The sequence below is a fragment of the Hibiscus syriacus genome, unplaced genomic scaffold (assembly GCF_006381635.1).
Source record: "Hibiscus syriacus cultivar Baekdansim isolate YM2019G1 unplaced genomic scaffold, ASM638163v2 tig00109945_pilon, whole genome shotgun sequence".
Taxonomy (NCBI): domain Eukaryota; kingdom Viridiplantae; phylum Streptophyta; class Magnoliopsida; order Malvales; family Malvaceae; genus Hibiscus; species Hibiscus syriacus.
The window spans coordinates 1,169,318-1,186,023 of NW_024062535.1; the positions used below are offsets into that span (position 1 = coordinate 1,169,318).

The 16,706-nt window shown below is 32.9% G+C and overlaps 1 protein-coding gene and 1 pseudogene across 1 annotated transcript; both read right to left on the reverse strand.

Annotated features, from left to right (window-relative positions):
• Positions 1-2,178: 2,178 nt before the first annotated feature.
• Positions 2,179-2,814, reverse strand: LOC120210918 (VQ motif-containing protein 9-like). The gene has a single exon (XM_039209564.1). It carries the CDS (start codon positions 2,812-2,814, stop codon positions 2,179-2,181), a length of 636 nt encoding a protein of 211 aa, XP_039065495.1.
• An 8,935-nt stretch (positions 2,815-11,749) lies between these two features.
• Positions 11,750-12,511, reverse strand: LOC120210919 (annotated as a pseudogene).
• Between the last annotated feature and the right edge of the window lie 4,195 nt (positions 12,512-16,706).

Genomic DNA, 16,706 nt, shown 5'->3' on the forward strand with positions numbered 1-16,706 from the left:
AAATTAGCAAAGTGTTCAGGGAAATAATGTCTAAGAGGGTCGAAAGATTGGATCCAAACGTCGTCAAGGAAATGGGCAGTGCTACCATTCCCCAATAGACCAGATTATGTTATCCTTAAAATTCTCTCAATTATTCGAGAGTGCACTCCATAAAGGAGAGCAATCGATCAATAAAAGTGGGGCAAAGAGTACCGATCTTATACTTTTGGCGGAGAAAGCGAACCCAAAAGGCCTCAATATCATTCAAGAGTTTGAAAGCAATCTTGTAAAGGAAGGCGATATTGAAATCTTGAATGTTACAAACACCCAAACCTCCATTATCTAAAGGTTAACAAAGGGCTTCCCAGTGGACAAGAGAGACTTTCCTGGAAGTAAGAGTAGCTCCCCAAATGAATTGATGAACAATTGTCTTGATCTTAAGGCAGACATCGATAGGTAAAAGTGCAGATTACATAACGTAGATAGGGATGGCTGAAATGACGGACTTAGCCAACGTTACGCGACAGGTAAAAGAGAGAGATCTAGCCACCCAGCCGATGAGATGACTCCCCATCTTATCCAGAATGAAATTGTAGTCAGAAGAATTCACTCCGCTAAGATTAATCGGAACATCAAGGTAAGAACTCAAAGGATCGACCGAAGGAAAACCCAAGTCATCGCTGATGATTTATTTATTTATTTATGAACCACTAGCACATATGTCAATACACATATCATTAAGTGACTTCTAATTAAAAAATTAAATGGAAATGTGGAATGACCAGCTAAAGAACTTGAGAATATAGCTAAAATATTTTAAAATTATTTATATTTTTACTTATAATTTGACACCGTCTAATACAATAATTTAGAATCTTTTACTTTATAAAGTAATGGAGTCACTATTGGACATACTAAACAACCACTAACTTTGGCCTAGAAATGAAAAAGAGGGGTTTGGTTCACTAATTAAATTCTTTAACTTTAGTTAAGTTCACACAATAACATTTACCGGAAAGAGAAGCGTGAAAGCATAACGAAGACCAAAGGCACGCATTGTAGAAGACTCAACGAAAGAAAAGTTATGAGTAGGGCTAAAATGAAACGATACTCGTGAGTTATTCGGATTTATTTTATTTAGTATGGCTAACATAAAAATTGGATGTAGTTGATTCGAGCTGGAACTCGATTTGAGTTCTTAACAAATTGAAACAAATTATTTAATACTTGATTCAAAAAATTTATGAACAATTCAAAAAAATAATATATTAAATTATAAAATTTTAAATTAAATAATTAATAATATATATATATAATATAATATATTATAAGACTTTCATATACTTAATGTTCAAGTTTAAAATCGAGTTTGAGATTGAACTGAGCTCAAGTTTGAACTTTGATTGAGCTAAGTTTGAGAATGCTTCGAGCTTGATAATTTTAAATTCACGAGCTTTTAAATTGAGTCGAACTTAACTTTAAAATTTTTTAAGTCTAATTGAGTTGAGAAAATTCCAACCCAATTGTTCTCCAAATCCAATATCATTCAAGTTCAAAGTCAACTGTAGGGATTTAAATAACGGTATGTAACCGCGATAGCGCTCGTGATATAACAGTAGCGGTGCCTTCCGAAAATGCTATTATTTGAGACACCCGCAATCGCTGCAATAGCGCCCGTTATACCCGTGATATAGCAGTAGCGGTGCCCTCCAAAAACTCGATCGCGATTTGAATCCCTGATCAACTATTTTAGTCACACAATGGATGTTGAAAAACAGTCAAAGTTCATTCAAATAAAACACTGAACTAACCTTTACGAATTTCACAGGCAGGAAGGATCCAATTTTCTTCAAATCTATGAATAAATCCATCAATAATTAATAACAGAAACGAACATCTAATCCAATGAATGCCCAACAGAATTTGGGATCCAATGATGGTTAAAACATCATATGTGTATATATATATAGCTAGATGAACATGGCTTCAAGTTTCTGTTTTACATAAAAAAAAGGGGGGGGGGGCAGAGAGAAACCCAGAAACAAGCTTGTAAGTCTAAGTGACCAGAGAGAGAAATTTATCTTTATCTAACCGCTGAAAATTTTGTAAAGATGCCTAAAACCGCAGTTTTTTTTTCACATATATATATATATATATTTTTTTTTCCCTTTTGAACAACTTACCTAAAATTAAGTTCTATCAAAGACTTGGCCATTTTGGGCTCGGTGAAAGTGGGAATCCTAACTGACCCGAAAACGGATAAAAGAACGATGAATACGGTGACCGTGGGGAATTCACGCACCCCAATGCTACCGATGATGATGGTGAATATGACTGGATTATCCCTGTTGTTGGTACCTGTGACTGTTGCGCTGGTTGCTGTTGTGGGGCGGTCAAGTTGTTCCAAAGGGGTGAAACCAGTGGGGCCAATGGTGGGAACCCTGTGAATTGTTTTGGGTTGGGATCAACAGCGGTGGGTGTAGAGTTTTGTAGGTATCGCATAAAGGCAGAGACGGGCGATTCGGCCACCACCTGCACAGCGGGAAAGGGAGGGAGCGGCGAAAGAGGCGCCGTAGCAGGTGGCCTTTGATTCATGAAGGTATTTGCAGTGAGGCAACCGGAGGGGTTCATATTGGGGACGGCGCAATTCATCACCGGGGGAGGACGGTTGGTAACGTGCGCCAACGGAGGAGGTCGGATCCTCTGAAGTCGAGAGCTTTGCGGTTTGGGTTGGTGGATTGGGGGCGGAGTAGAAAACCGCTCGTGAGCGGGTGAACCGGTCAGCTTCTGTACGACATCCCAGGATTCACCGGAAGATTGACAGCTTTTCTCCATTTTAAAAACACTAAAAAGAAACCCTTTTTCACTCTCAATCGTTCTCTTGATCAATTTCTTTATGTAAGGTATTTGTGGAGTGGACGAGAAAAACAGGAAGAGGAGTCAGTTAATGGAGCTTTCTTTCATTATTTATCCACACCTAGGAAGCCGATGAATGATGGATCCTTTTGACAACTTATCCACTGCACTATATTTGTAACTTGATAGAAACATATTGAATATGTTGTTAATTAATTCATTTGATTTTTTTCAATAAATAGTTAAATTTTAGGGTCAATTACACAAGTGGACTAATGTTTTGAGTATGTTTTTTGTTTTTTCCACTGAAATTTCAAAAGTAAAATATTGATCACTACGTTATCGACCTGTAACAAATTTGTTACTAACGTTATTGATCTGAAATAAATTGATCACTTGACGTTAACAGCCGTTAACTCGGTTGATGGAAAGCTTAATTGGCCCGTTAACTTCTTAGCTGGACCTTTGCCCATCACGTTGGAGAGTCATTTGCGTTCAACGGTCGCCTCTTCTTCAAAATAAGAAAACAATCGCTAAACCTAATTTAGCCTATTTTCATTCATCATCTCTTTTGTTTAAAATTTCTCAGAGAATAAATCCAGCTGCGGTAATTTTCCGCTCTTCTGTGATCGATGCAGGATGTTGAATTTTCCGCTTTCTTTATTTTGCAATCGTTGTTCCAACAATAAAGGATTGACGAGTCATTGCAATCGGATCACGATGAGGAGATTAACCAATAACCATGTTAGCTTTGTTGTTATTTCAGTTTTGAACTGGTCTATCGACATAAAACGACACTGTAAATGTGGTTTTATTGCGAGCGCAGCGGAACGTGCGGGAACAGATGCAGAAAAAGTTAATGTTATTCTAAGATGAATGTTATCGATGGCTACGCCCACTATAAACTTGTTTTTCTCTATCCAAGTATATGCGTGTTTATTTATTTGGAGCACAATTAAATGGCCCTAACATATTCATTACTGGAAACTTGGCAAATCCAGTGATTACAAGTAATTGAATGATTCAATTACAATTAATTAATTGCGTGGATTAACGAGCAAATCTTGGAGGATCTTTTGCTTCTTCTAGCATCAATGGCGTTGAAATTGTAGCTTACTCATTTGTGTTTGAAAATTTAATCAAGTACAGAAATCATATTTTGCAAAATTGATCATACTGCCACAATCATTCTAATCTGCATTCAACCATGATAAATTTTATGAGATGGGAGTAATATAAGATTAATGCTAGCCTGGTCTATTATTCTGCGGTGTCATCTCCTATCTTTTCGATTTTTGGACGTTTGGTGTCGATCTCGCTATCTTGATGGCTAACATCCATTTACTGTCTCTTCACCCAAAAGTAACGTGTTTGCTGGTGATTTGGCGGCCGGCCCTAACTAAATGACATCCACGGGAGCATCCGATTTTAGTCTTAATGGATTCACATGGGTTCAAGAAACTCGACATTCAGCATTAATCACAGCTAGGGATTTAAATTGTCATCACGGCCCCATTTTCGGTCGTGTTACGTTTATCGCGATTACGGATATAACTGATGTTATTACGGTCATTGCGGATAACATGATTGTATTTTTTTCCTAACTGAGTTGATTTAAAAAAAAACTGATTTTTTCAACAAAAAATCCAAAATAGTGAAATAATAACAGAGTAACGGTCTGTTATTTCCGCGATTGGTCACTATCTGCTAAATTACGGTCATGATCTACCGTTATTGATTTGATTCCTCTTTCACACTGTTATTTTCCGCGATAACAGTATCGACCGCCACTGCAACCGTGATGTAGCGGCCACGATACTGCTATCAGACCGTTATTTGAATCCCATATCACAACTTAGTAGAATATTACTACAAATGGGGAAATGGATTTGAGTGTAGTACAAAGGTTGTGGAGATGGAATATTCCATGGATGTCTCATCATCACCTTAGTTGGGTATTCATAGTTGTAAAGTGGAACATACTTGAATTCTTACATCTTCACCTTAGCTGGCTTTTTTTTTCCTTAAGAATTTTCAGAGAAATTTTAGGCAAAAGAGATGATGAATGAAAATAGGATAGATTAGGTTTAAAGATTGGGTTTTTTAATTTGGAGAAAAGGTGATCGTTTAACACAAATGATCCTCCCACATGACAATCAGCTGTTTAAGTAAGAAGTTAACGGGTTAACTAAGCTTTATGTCACCAAAGTTAATGGTTGTTAACGTTAAGTGGCGGAGTTGTTACAAATCTATAACGTTAGCGATCAATTTGTCACAAGTCGATAATATTAGTGATTAATTTGTTACATTTAAAACTTTAGTGGATAAAACGAGAACTTACTAAAACATAAATGACCGTTTATATAATTTACCCTAAATTTTATTCTGTGTTTAAAATTGAAAGCTGTGGCTAGTGGTGTTGGGTTTTCCGACCAAGGAAAATAATTGCACCTTTTGGTTGGAATCTGGTCAAAGTTACGTTTAAGAAAGAATTTCAAACGGACCACGGTAATTTTTGGATCGAAGCATTGCTTTTATTTATTTATTTTTTGTTAACCTCCAATGTTCTAAAATTTTACCTTGATTAATTCGAATTAACTTGTATTATATACTTAATTTTAGTGTTTAAGTATTTTAACAAGAATTTTTTACGTATACAAACATTAAATAATATCAAAATACTTACTACTTAAACTAACTTTAGATGGTAATAATGTTTTTATTTAGGGTCCAAATAAAGTTACAAAAAGGTTAGTTGGACCTGCATTCAATTAGATCAATCTTTCAAAATTTTCAATGTGGGATTTGGTCTGTTTCAACCTCAAAATTTGTGTTCCTAATCACAACATACAAGTCGTGAAGTGGTTTCAAGGAGAAAATTACGAAAAATTATACATGAGTGGATTGAAGTTGGGGAAGAATCTTATCAACTGCGAGGGATAAAGTCACTACTTCAGAAGAAGAACAAAAACCCACTAAAAACCTCAATGACAAGTCCTTCGCCCGTCAGCACTAATTGTGCTAAAAGGGGGACAAAGAATCTGATACAATTATTATAATTTTGAGAGGCAAAGAATGGTTTTACCCATGGTTATAAAAACTAGACCGGACTAGCCGGTTCAACCGGTTGAACCGTGAACCGGTGGTTTGTCCGGTCCGATTACCTCACAAAACCGGTCTGGCAATGAACCAGTTGAAAACCGGAAGAACAGGCTGAAAATCGGTAAAACCGAGGTGAACCGGCTGAAAACCGACAAAACCGATTTGAACCGTCGGTTCACTTTTTTTTCTTTTAAAAAAAATTAAACCAAACGACGTCGTTTGGTCAACGAGCCAAGTCAAATTCGAGTATTGTTGAGCTCGAACTCGAAAACTTTAAAAGTAAGCTCAACTCGACTCAAAAACTCAAGAGCTAAAAATTATCAAGTTCAACTCAAACTCGAAATATAATATTAAAACTTGAACTCGAAAAGGCTCGAACTCAAAAAAAATTAGAAGTTCGATTGAAGCCTAAAATTTGATCTCAATTGAAGCGAAAGAATAGTTCGCTCTGTGCTCACCAAAAGGCTCCATGATTTTGAATGTTAAATTACCTCTATTATTTATAGAAGTAAGTTGGGATGCTCTTCTATGTTTCTTAGCCATGTGGGATTGTTTTGTTCTCATATTTTCTCTTTAAACTTTTGGGATGCTCTTCTATGTTTCTTAGTCACGTGAGATTGTTTTTTTTTTTAAATTAAACCAAATGCATCATTTGTTATGATTTTTTTAAGCCCTAATTTTATTTTTGATAGTTATATAATATATTTAATATTTAATATGTTTTACCTTAAATATTATGTTGTAGTTGATTTGAATCATTTTGTTTCATTTGATTTTATGGTTTTTAATTTATATATGTTATGACTTGTGATATTTTTATACCTTTTAATATTGTAAACTTAAAAAAAGTGTTACATATATATTAATATTGCTTTGAATATTATGTAAAATAAAAAAATATTATTTTATATAAAATCCGATTCAACCGCGATTGAACCGATGAACCAGTACCTTCACCGGTTCAATGTCCGGTCCGGTTTTAAAAACATTAGTTTTACCCTTTTTTTCGATTTATTGATCGATTGATTTAAATAAAATTTTACAGAATCTACTATAAGAATAATTCTCCCAGCCTAATTTAATATATTTATAAATATAGAAATAAAAACTCTTGATTTTACATAAAAAATTTTAATAGTTTATCCCATTAGACCAACTAATTATTGATTTTCTACGTTATTCATTAATATGGTCTGATTAAAGGATGTTTTCGATTTATTGATCGATTGATTTAAATAAAATTTTACAGAATCTACTATAAGAATAATTCTCCCAGCCTAATTTAATATATTTATAAATATAGAAATAAAAACTCTTGATTTTACATAAAAAATTTTAATAGTTTATCCCATTAGACCAACTAATTATTGATTTTCTACGTTATTTCATTAATATGGTCTGATTAAAGGATGTTACTATTCTCGTCCCGAGATTCTCTTACTTACCGGCACACGAGTAAATCATGAGCCAAATTTTTATTTAATTTAATTTGAATATAAATAAAAAAATAATAATTTAATTCCTCTATCAGAATATAAACTGATTCAAATTTAAAATGATCTAAATCTAAAATAATTGAAGTTTAAAGATTAAAATTATTTGAACATATAGTAATTTAAATGATTTGTAATGAAAATAATTCAACCTTAAAATAATCTAAAATCGATATTAACTCAACTTTATATAATCCAAAACTTTGTTTTCAATAAACTTTAAATAGACACAAACAAACCCGTTCCATATAATCGATAGATTTACTTGCAAATTATGCATTTAATCTATATGTTTCTCCAAAACCATTTTTTCAATATAATTCATTAATTAGAGTTGCCTCCCAAATTAATTTACTATTTTTTTTTTAAATTTCAGATACATACAGAGATGAATCGAATGAGATAAATGGGGTGATGCTATCTTTAAAAATCATAGGTAAGTTTCTTGATGCACATAATACATGTATGTATATAAATTTATGTTTCTTATTCATGAATTTATTGGGCTTAATGCAATTAAATTGACATTACAATTATGATATTATTATATTCAAATGGAATGGCTTGTTTATCTCAACCAGATAGCAACATAGAGTATTGTCAGTATCTGAGACACGTGATGTAGGACTAAAATCACATTAAATATATGGCAGTATAAAATTCAAATGTTACGTTGTGTTGCCTTCCTTGCTTTATCTTTGACCACTTATTTAACTTACTCGCCCTCTCTTGTTCCAGCCTCAGCAGTCTTTTTCTACTACATTTTTAATTGGAAAAATTTTAAAATATTTTATTGTTGTTTTTTTCTTCTAAATTATAAAAGAAAAGAGGGTGAGAATGGAGATTTTTCTACATATATAATATCATAAAAAACATTTATTAAATTAGTACTTCTATATAAATAATTATCGAAATTACATATATTATTGTTTCCTAGGATGAAAACACATCTAATCACTCACATCTTTTAAAAATGTTTTTTATTAGGCATATTTTATTTTATGTGACAACTGTAGTGACAACAAGAAGTAATTAATTAATTCGAATGGGAGGTACACCTCACGTAGCGTGCATTCTTTGAGGTTGTTTTCAATATGACGTGTTTTACTATGTACTTTTTAATTTTTAATCATAATATGACATTACCTTATGATATATTATTATTAATAATAATTTTTTAATAATGAATATTTAAAATGAAACTAAAAATGTAATATTATCATTATGCATGGTTTTGAGGAAAAAAAATAATTCAGTGGTCAAAACAAAACTACAAGAATATGTGGGTAACTAAATACGTAGTTTATCTATTTTAAAATTATATATTATTATCAGAGCTAATTATTGAAGGGAGCAGGGTGAGCGATTGCTTAGGACCCCTATTTTTATATGACACTTAATTTTTTAATCATACATTTTATTTTAGCAAGAACTGAGTGACCTCAATGGTAAATGAATTGTTACTATTTATTGTGGTCTCAAGTTCGAACAACAGGAATTACAGGGGTGTAAGCGTTCAATGTCAAATGGTTGAGACTTATCTTTAAATAAATATTATTGTACTTCAAATTAATAAAAAATATATTTTTCTTATAATTAAGATATTCAAATGTTTTTTTATAATTGACATCCCTGAATTTTGTAATCTTACTTTTCACCTTTATAATTGATTCTCTTACGTTTTTAATCCCATCTTTTATATTTATAATTGAGGCCCCTACTTTTTAATCCCACTTTTTATATTTATAATTGAGGCCCCTAATTTTTCCAATCTTTCTTTCTACCTTTATAATTGAAGCCCCTAAATTTTTTAATCTCACAGTTTATCTTTATAATTGAGGTCTCTAATTTCTTCAATTCAACTTTTTTACATTTATAATTGAGGCCCTTATTTTTTTTCAATCTCACTTTCAACCTTTATAATTGAACCCCCGAATTTTATAATCTCATTTTTTATCTTTATAATTGAGGTCTCTAATTGTTTCAATCTCATTTTTTACCTTTATAATTGAAGCCCATGATTTTTTTTAATCTCACTTTTTATATTTATAATTGAGACCCCTAATTTTTTCAATCTGATTTTTTAATTTTTTTAATTATGGCCACTAATTTTTTAGTCTCACTTTCTACCTTTATAATTGAAGCCCCCTAGTTTTTTAATCTCATTATTTTACCTTTATAATTGAGGCCCCTAATTTTTCTAATACAACTTTTTAGTTTTATAATTTAGGTACCTAATTTAATTATTTTCTAAGATTTAATAATGTAATATTAAATTAATTGTTTAAAGTAATAGGATATACTTTTGTTCTATAAGAGTATATTTTTTTAGTTTCCTTCAGGGCCTTGAAATTATTCAAGACGTCTTTGATTTTTGTACTCCCGCACCTCATAACCTCAGGAATGTAATACTTTCAGAAAATTTACGAAGAGCACCTTACCCAAAAAAAAACCCCAGGAAAAGCATCTACGCATTGCCATAGAAAAGACCTCAAATGTCTGACATTCTTTAGGAAGTTGAAACCTTTCGACATAACTTCTGATAGGCTCACGTGACCTATCAGAGCTAAATCTATTGTCATTTAACCATATTCACCTTTTCTGTTGACCTACAAATGACATCAACACTAAGATTTACTATAAAGGCTTTTGATCAAAATTGAGAGAAATGATGAAACTCATTAGTCTCCTTCACCATTTAATCCCTTATACCTCCATAAGAAAAAAAATATGACTTAGACTTATCTTTGAACAAATAGTATTGTACTTACTCTAGATTAATAAAAAAAAAACTTTTTTCTTATAATTGAGATATTCAAATTTTTTCTTTTTATAATCGATGTCCCTAATTTTTGTAATCTTACTTTTCACCTTTATAATTGATTCTCTTAAGTTTTTAATCCCATCTTTTATATTTATAGTTGAGGCCCCTACTTTTGAATCCCACTTTTTACATTTATAATTGAGGCCCCTAATTTTTTCAATCTCACTTTCTACCTTTATAATTAAAGCCCCTAATTTTTTAATCTCGTTGTTTACCTTTATAATTTAGGTCTTTAATTTCTTCAATTCCACCTTTTACATTTATAATTGAGGGCCTTAATTTTTTTTTCAATCTCACTTTCAACCTTTATAATTGAACCCCAATTTTTTTAATCTCATTTTTTATCTTTATAATTGAATCCTTTAATTGTTTCAATATCATTTTTTACCGTTATAATTGAAACCCATGATTTTTTTAATCTCACTTTTTACATTTATAATTGAGACCCCTAATTTTTTCAATCTCATTTTTTTCTTTTTTAATTATGGCCCCTAATTTTTTAGTCTCACTTTCTACCTTTATAATTGAAGCCCCTAGTTTTTTAATCTCATTATTTTACATTTATAATTTAGGCCCCTAATTTTTCCAATCCAACTTTTTAGTTTTATAATTTAGGTACCTAATTTAATTATTTTCTAAGATTTAATAATGTAATATTAAATAATTGTTTAAAGAAATAGGATATATTTTTGTTCTATAAGAGTATATTTTTTTAGTTTCCTTCAGGGCCCCGAAAATATTCAATACGTCTTTTTTTTGTACCCCTGCACCTCAGAACCTCAAGAATGTAATACTTTCGAAAAATTTACAAAGAGCACCTTACCCAAAAACACTCAGGAAAAACATCTAAGCATTGCCATAGAAAAGACCTCAAATGTCTGACATTCTTTAAGAAGTTGAGACCTTTCGACATAACTTCTGATAGGCTCACGTAACCTATCAGAGCCAAATCTATTGTCATTTAACTATATTCACATATTCTGCTGACCTACAAATGACATCAACACTAAGATTTATTTATGAAGGCTTTCGATCAAAACAGAGAGAAAGGATGAAACTTATTAGTCTCCTTCACCATTTAATCTCCTTATACCTCCACAAGAAAAAATATGACTTAGATATCAGTCAACAATCAATCTCTCGTTGAAAGTGATTCTCCATATAAACCAGAAGGGGGTGAATCACCTATAATTGTAGTGACCCATTTGTTTCCATCAATCACTAGCGTGTTGAGCGTGTAACATTTTATATTATAAAATAATCAGTATAAATACACCTCTAAAGGCAAAATAACCAATATCACCCCCACATTCTTCATAAGATCTCCCTCGACATACTTTGTTATTTTTAGTCGGTGCCTGCAAAAGGATATGTAGAGTTGATATACTGATCAAAGATCCCTTGTTAGATAACGAGGATGATGTGATGCACTCTGCTTAATAGAATCACTCTTTTTACAAGCATTGGAGATGGGCAGGTGAAATCGTTATGCGGCTTACTTTTTCCCTGTTTTGGCTAAGCAATATAACCAGGTTGCAAAGTTGGTTTCGTGTCCCATTCCGTAATCGATTCGACTCGAGTTCCCAAAGCTGTCAGTGAAGTAGGGGACTATTTCGACGGTGGATGGTTTGAGATCGTCAGGGAGGAACTGTAGCATGAGGGATTCAGCGTTTTTCGTTAAACGTTCGTGCCAGGTCCGATAAGAGATGTTACCGTAGTGAGAGGATTGTTGAACGAGTGGGATTTGATCGACCCAGAGAGTTAGGTTTTCGATTATGAAAAGGATTTTGTACAGAGCGGAGGATTCATGGCATGGATCGGAGATTTTACGACCACATAACTATTCCGAAAAGGCGATAATGAAGCCCATAAAGTTTTTAGAAGAAGGGGAGTGGTGGAACTTGCGGATGTCATCGGGGGAAGTGATTTTCTTCGATGGGATTTGGAAATGGAAAGGTGGAATTATAGTGGGGACATGTTGGGATTGAGGGATGGGAGCTAGGATTATGGCTTGGGTATTGTTCGGAGGGAGGTTTAAGGCAGGGGCTCGAATGGGTCGGTATATAGGGGGAGAGAAAAAGTTCGGCCAGAAAGTTGGGGATTGGGACGGTGGTGAGTAGGTCGTTGCGCCGCCGTACTTGTAGCAAGTTCCTGTGGTGGAGGTGGAGGGAAGAGTGTGAATGTGAAGGGCTTTGTCTTGTAGGGATCGTGGCGGCGGCGATATCACGACGGTGGTGAAAATGTGAAGGACGTCGATGATTCATTAGAGACCTATGCCTTCGGGGTAAAATATATGATTGAAAATGTTCATTTTTTTGGAGTAAATTACATGCCTGGTAATTAAATTTACTCCTTCTCTTATTTCACTTATTGTACTTTCAATTTATTCAATTTGCTCACTAAACTTTATACATCGTATTTTTTATCACTTTGTCGTTAATCTTGTAACAACGTTATGACATGGAATACATAAATATTTTTTTAATCATTTAAAAATATTATAAATGAAACGTCATAAAAAATTACTCCCAAAGTTTAAAGGACACATTAGAAAAAATTAAGGTAAAATAACATTACTCAAATTAGTATTTGTTTAACCATTATTTACATAAAACATGAGACCATTTCTCAAAATTTTCTCCTAAAATTTTGCGATAAGACTTTTGCAAATGAAGGGGGTATAGGGTTTATATGAGTTGAGGGATTTAATCTTCGCACTAGTTGAGAGGTTTAAGGTTTAGATGAGTGGTTTGTGAAATCAATTGAGGGGTTGAGAGAAGTGTCTGAATTTTTTGTGTGGCTTCGAAAGCAAAGGTGGACAAGGGTTCGATATCAAAATCATAAGAAGTCATGTGATACTTTTGGGGAATATTGTTGGCATGGCACACGGTAAGTGTTCCAAATTCTTATTTATATGTTTCAATTGTGACCCATAATTAAGGTTTTAATTTTTTTCTAAAAAAAGGTTTTATATTATTCCTTTTAGGGAGGTTATAAAATTCATGTTTGATTGTATAGTTTAAGGTTCAATTTCATTTTGGTTTAGGCTTTAAGTATATATTTGTGTTGTTTTGCTTTGGTTATTGTTATGGTATATTTATACAATGATATATACGTGGTGGAAATTATATGTTTGTTGGATAGTATATGTTGGTTGGATATTCATGTGATGATTAATGTTATTGAAGACTAAATAGGCAATGCTTTTTAAGACCACATTGTTTTGTCAATAGTTTAATATTTTTTTGTTGGACAAAGTGAATGAGGACTACATAGGTTAAAACTTTTCTCTGAAAACATATGCATACATTATTTAATGATTATATTGTAACAACCAATTAAAATATTAAATTTAATTTAAGCTAATAATTTATTTATTCATTTAATTTACAACCACAACTTTAAATTAATGTATGTTTTATTTATGTCACAAGTGCATCTTTAAAGTACTGCACAATAGTGGTTCATCATGGTGAGTATGTTGTTAATGTTAATTACCCCATAGTAGAATATACTGTAAAAAAATATCTTCTTTGATATGTGTGAGATTGACTCTTTGTCTATGTTTTTAATTTGTGAATGATTATGGACTTAGGATATATCAATCCTCATGAAATGTATTGGCAAAAAATCAAGGGTGCAAGAATTCTGAATACATTGAAAACTGACGTTTATGTGCTAAGTATGTTAGGTAATATGCCTAAGAATAAGTATGTACATGTTTACATTCAAGAAGCTGTGGAACACTAACATGAAACAAATGCTGAAATTAAAAGTGAATCCGCTGTTGATATTTAACATAATCCTAAAACTGAAACTATGGTGAGAATGAATTTGTTGATGGTGAAGCTGTTAGAAAATAATTTTTTGAGACTGAGGATGAACATTCAGAATATACAACTTTTAAGAGTAAAAGTTTTGATAGTATGTTTGAGGATATTAAGAATGACTTGGATAATGGTGAGTATGAAATTGTGATGTGCTTGTGGGAGTTGATAGGGATATACTTGGATTTTCTGTAGGCAGTGAAAGTGAGGGAATGAATAGTAAATATGATAGTAAGGGTTCAAAGTCATTGTATAATGCAACTAAATCTGAAATAGAGTGTCATATGAGAAGGTTCCCTGAGTTCAATAATAGGGTTGACTAAAAAATCCTCAGTTTAGGAAAGACACGTTATTTCCTAACCAAGAAGTTATTGAAGCAACAGTGAGACAATATGGAGTGAAAATAGGTTCAATGTGAGATTTAAGGTAAATGATTCTAGAAGACTTCAGGTTATGTGTAAGACTGGTTGGCCATGGATGATTTGGGCATCAAGAGTGAATCCCAAAGATGAAGGCATATGTTGGATAACATACATATATTAGAGAAATTAAGAATTAGAATTTGTACCTATAAGTGGTTAGCTAGGGAATACATTGAGAAATTTAATGTTGATCTTAACTACTCTATTAGTTCACTAAGACAGGATGCAAGAAATGATCACATCATTGGTGTACAAATATCAAAATACAATTGAGAAAAATAAGAAACTTTAAAGATTATATATGGAATTCAAGATGATCAATATGCAAGGATCTATGATTACATTGTTAAATTGATAAGAATATTAAACCCTGAGACAACAACCATATGTCCTTTGGATAATAGGTTATTTGTTAGGATGTACATTTTTTTTGAAGCCTCCAAGGATGAATTCAAAGCAGGATACAAACCAATCATTAGCCTTGATGATTGTTTTCTTAGGGGATATCATCAAGGTTATTTATTAACAATAGTTGGGGTTGATACAAATGGTTACATCTATCCCTTAGCTTATACATAGTGAAAACCATTCCTCTTGGTCTTAGTTTTCACAAATTATTAAAGTAGACTTGGAGTTAATTTATGTAAGACACTCGAGCCTCTGATTGTGGATCTAGTGAATGAGTAAGAACCTACAAGAAGCTAAGCACAAATGAAATGGTTTGGTGGTTGATTTTAGGTGAATATGGCGGGCTAAAAAGATGATGATGAAATAGTATGGCTGCAGAAGTAGTTTAGGCATAGTCATGAGCTTAAGAAGTAAAATACTTAAGGTGGACAGTATCATAAGTGATTAAGGAGAAACTAAGATAGATAAATCCTAATACCTTTCCTTATAATTCACGTAAGGGGTGGTAGAATAGGACTTGGAGCCGTTGACTATAATGAGTTAAGAAACACAAGTATAATGGAAATGAGAAAGGGTTGATGCCACAAGCACCTAAGTACTTGATAAGTCGATAAAAGTTCTTAAAAAATTGAACAAAGAGGATAACCTCACTTTTGTATTCAATATGCAAGAAGAGATGCCTTACAAATTCAAGACATTGACAATTTATAGGAAGTGAAAGGGTTAGGCCGAATAAACATGTAATGGTTCTGCTAAGGCACTTCCTTGAACAAACTTAATTGTTTTAGTAAAAAATTACAACAATTGATGATAAAGAGTGATGGTGATGCTTCAGTTGGCTTGCTTCTCCTTTGGTCGAATGGTGATGACGATTCGGCTAAGATGGATTCAAAATGAGTGGTGTAGAATCACTTGGCCAAATGGTGTTGTATCTCTTCATACTAGGTGCCTAATTGAGTAGTAGAGAGTGCATTACTGAAATGGATGCGTCCCTTGGTGCTTGGCGCTTTGAATTCAAATGAAGTCACATGCTTAAGGTGTGCACATGATATCATGCTTTCTTCACGACTCATTTGATCTTGTAAGTACTTCCACGCCATGGTAAGGTGAGGTCTTAACCATGTGTTGTACGCTTAATGTAGGATGATGCTTACGTAGTGACATAGGTAGCTAACTAGGCTCGTAAGCTAGCTAGAAGCTTAGGTATCCAGCTAGGTAGTGTAGCTCGTTAGCTAGCTAGATACTCCAGCTACCATAAATCTTTACCTCAGCTACAAGTTTCTCAATTAACCTTCAGCTAGTTTCAACTTCCATTAAGCTCCTTCAGCTACTCTTCAGTTGCTTTCTACTTTTCTTGAGCTTCATTTGGATACGTTAAGCTAGTCTTTGGTATGTTTAGGCTAGCATGAGCTATCATAGATTGAGTGAGCTATCCAAGAGCTGGTATATCCTCCTTTAGCATCATGCATACCTAGTTATGAAAAGAAAATAAAAGTATAAGCCATGAATCAATGATGGACAATGGTAATGCATTATGTCGCCTATGTATAAGCTAAATAAAGATGCGCATGCATATGATGAGCTATGTAATGATGCATAAACATAATATGTGCTAAGTAAAGATGTGGATGAATGCATAATGCTATGAAAAGTATAGTAGGATCATAATATAAGGACTATAAGCTATGCTTAACATAATATGCATGAAATATACTATGTATAGGATGAATTGAACTATGTTAATCAAGACATACATCCTAAGGCATGCAAAGATCATTCTCAACATGATATAACA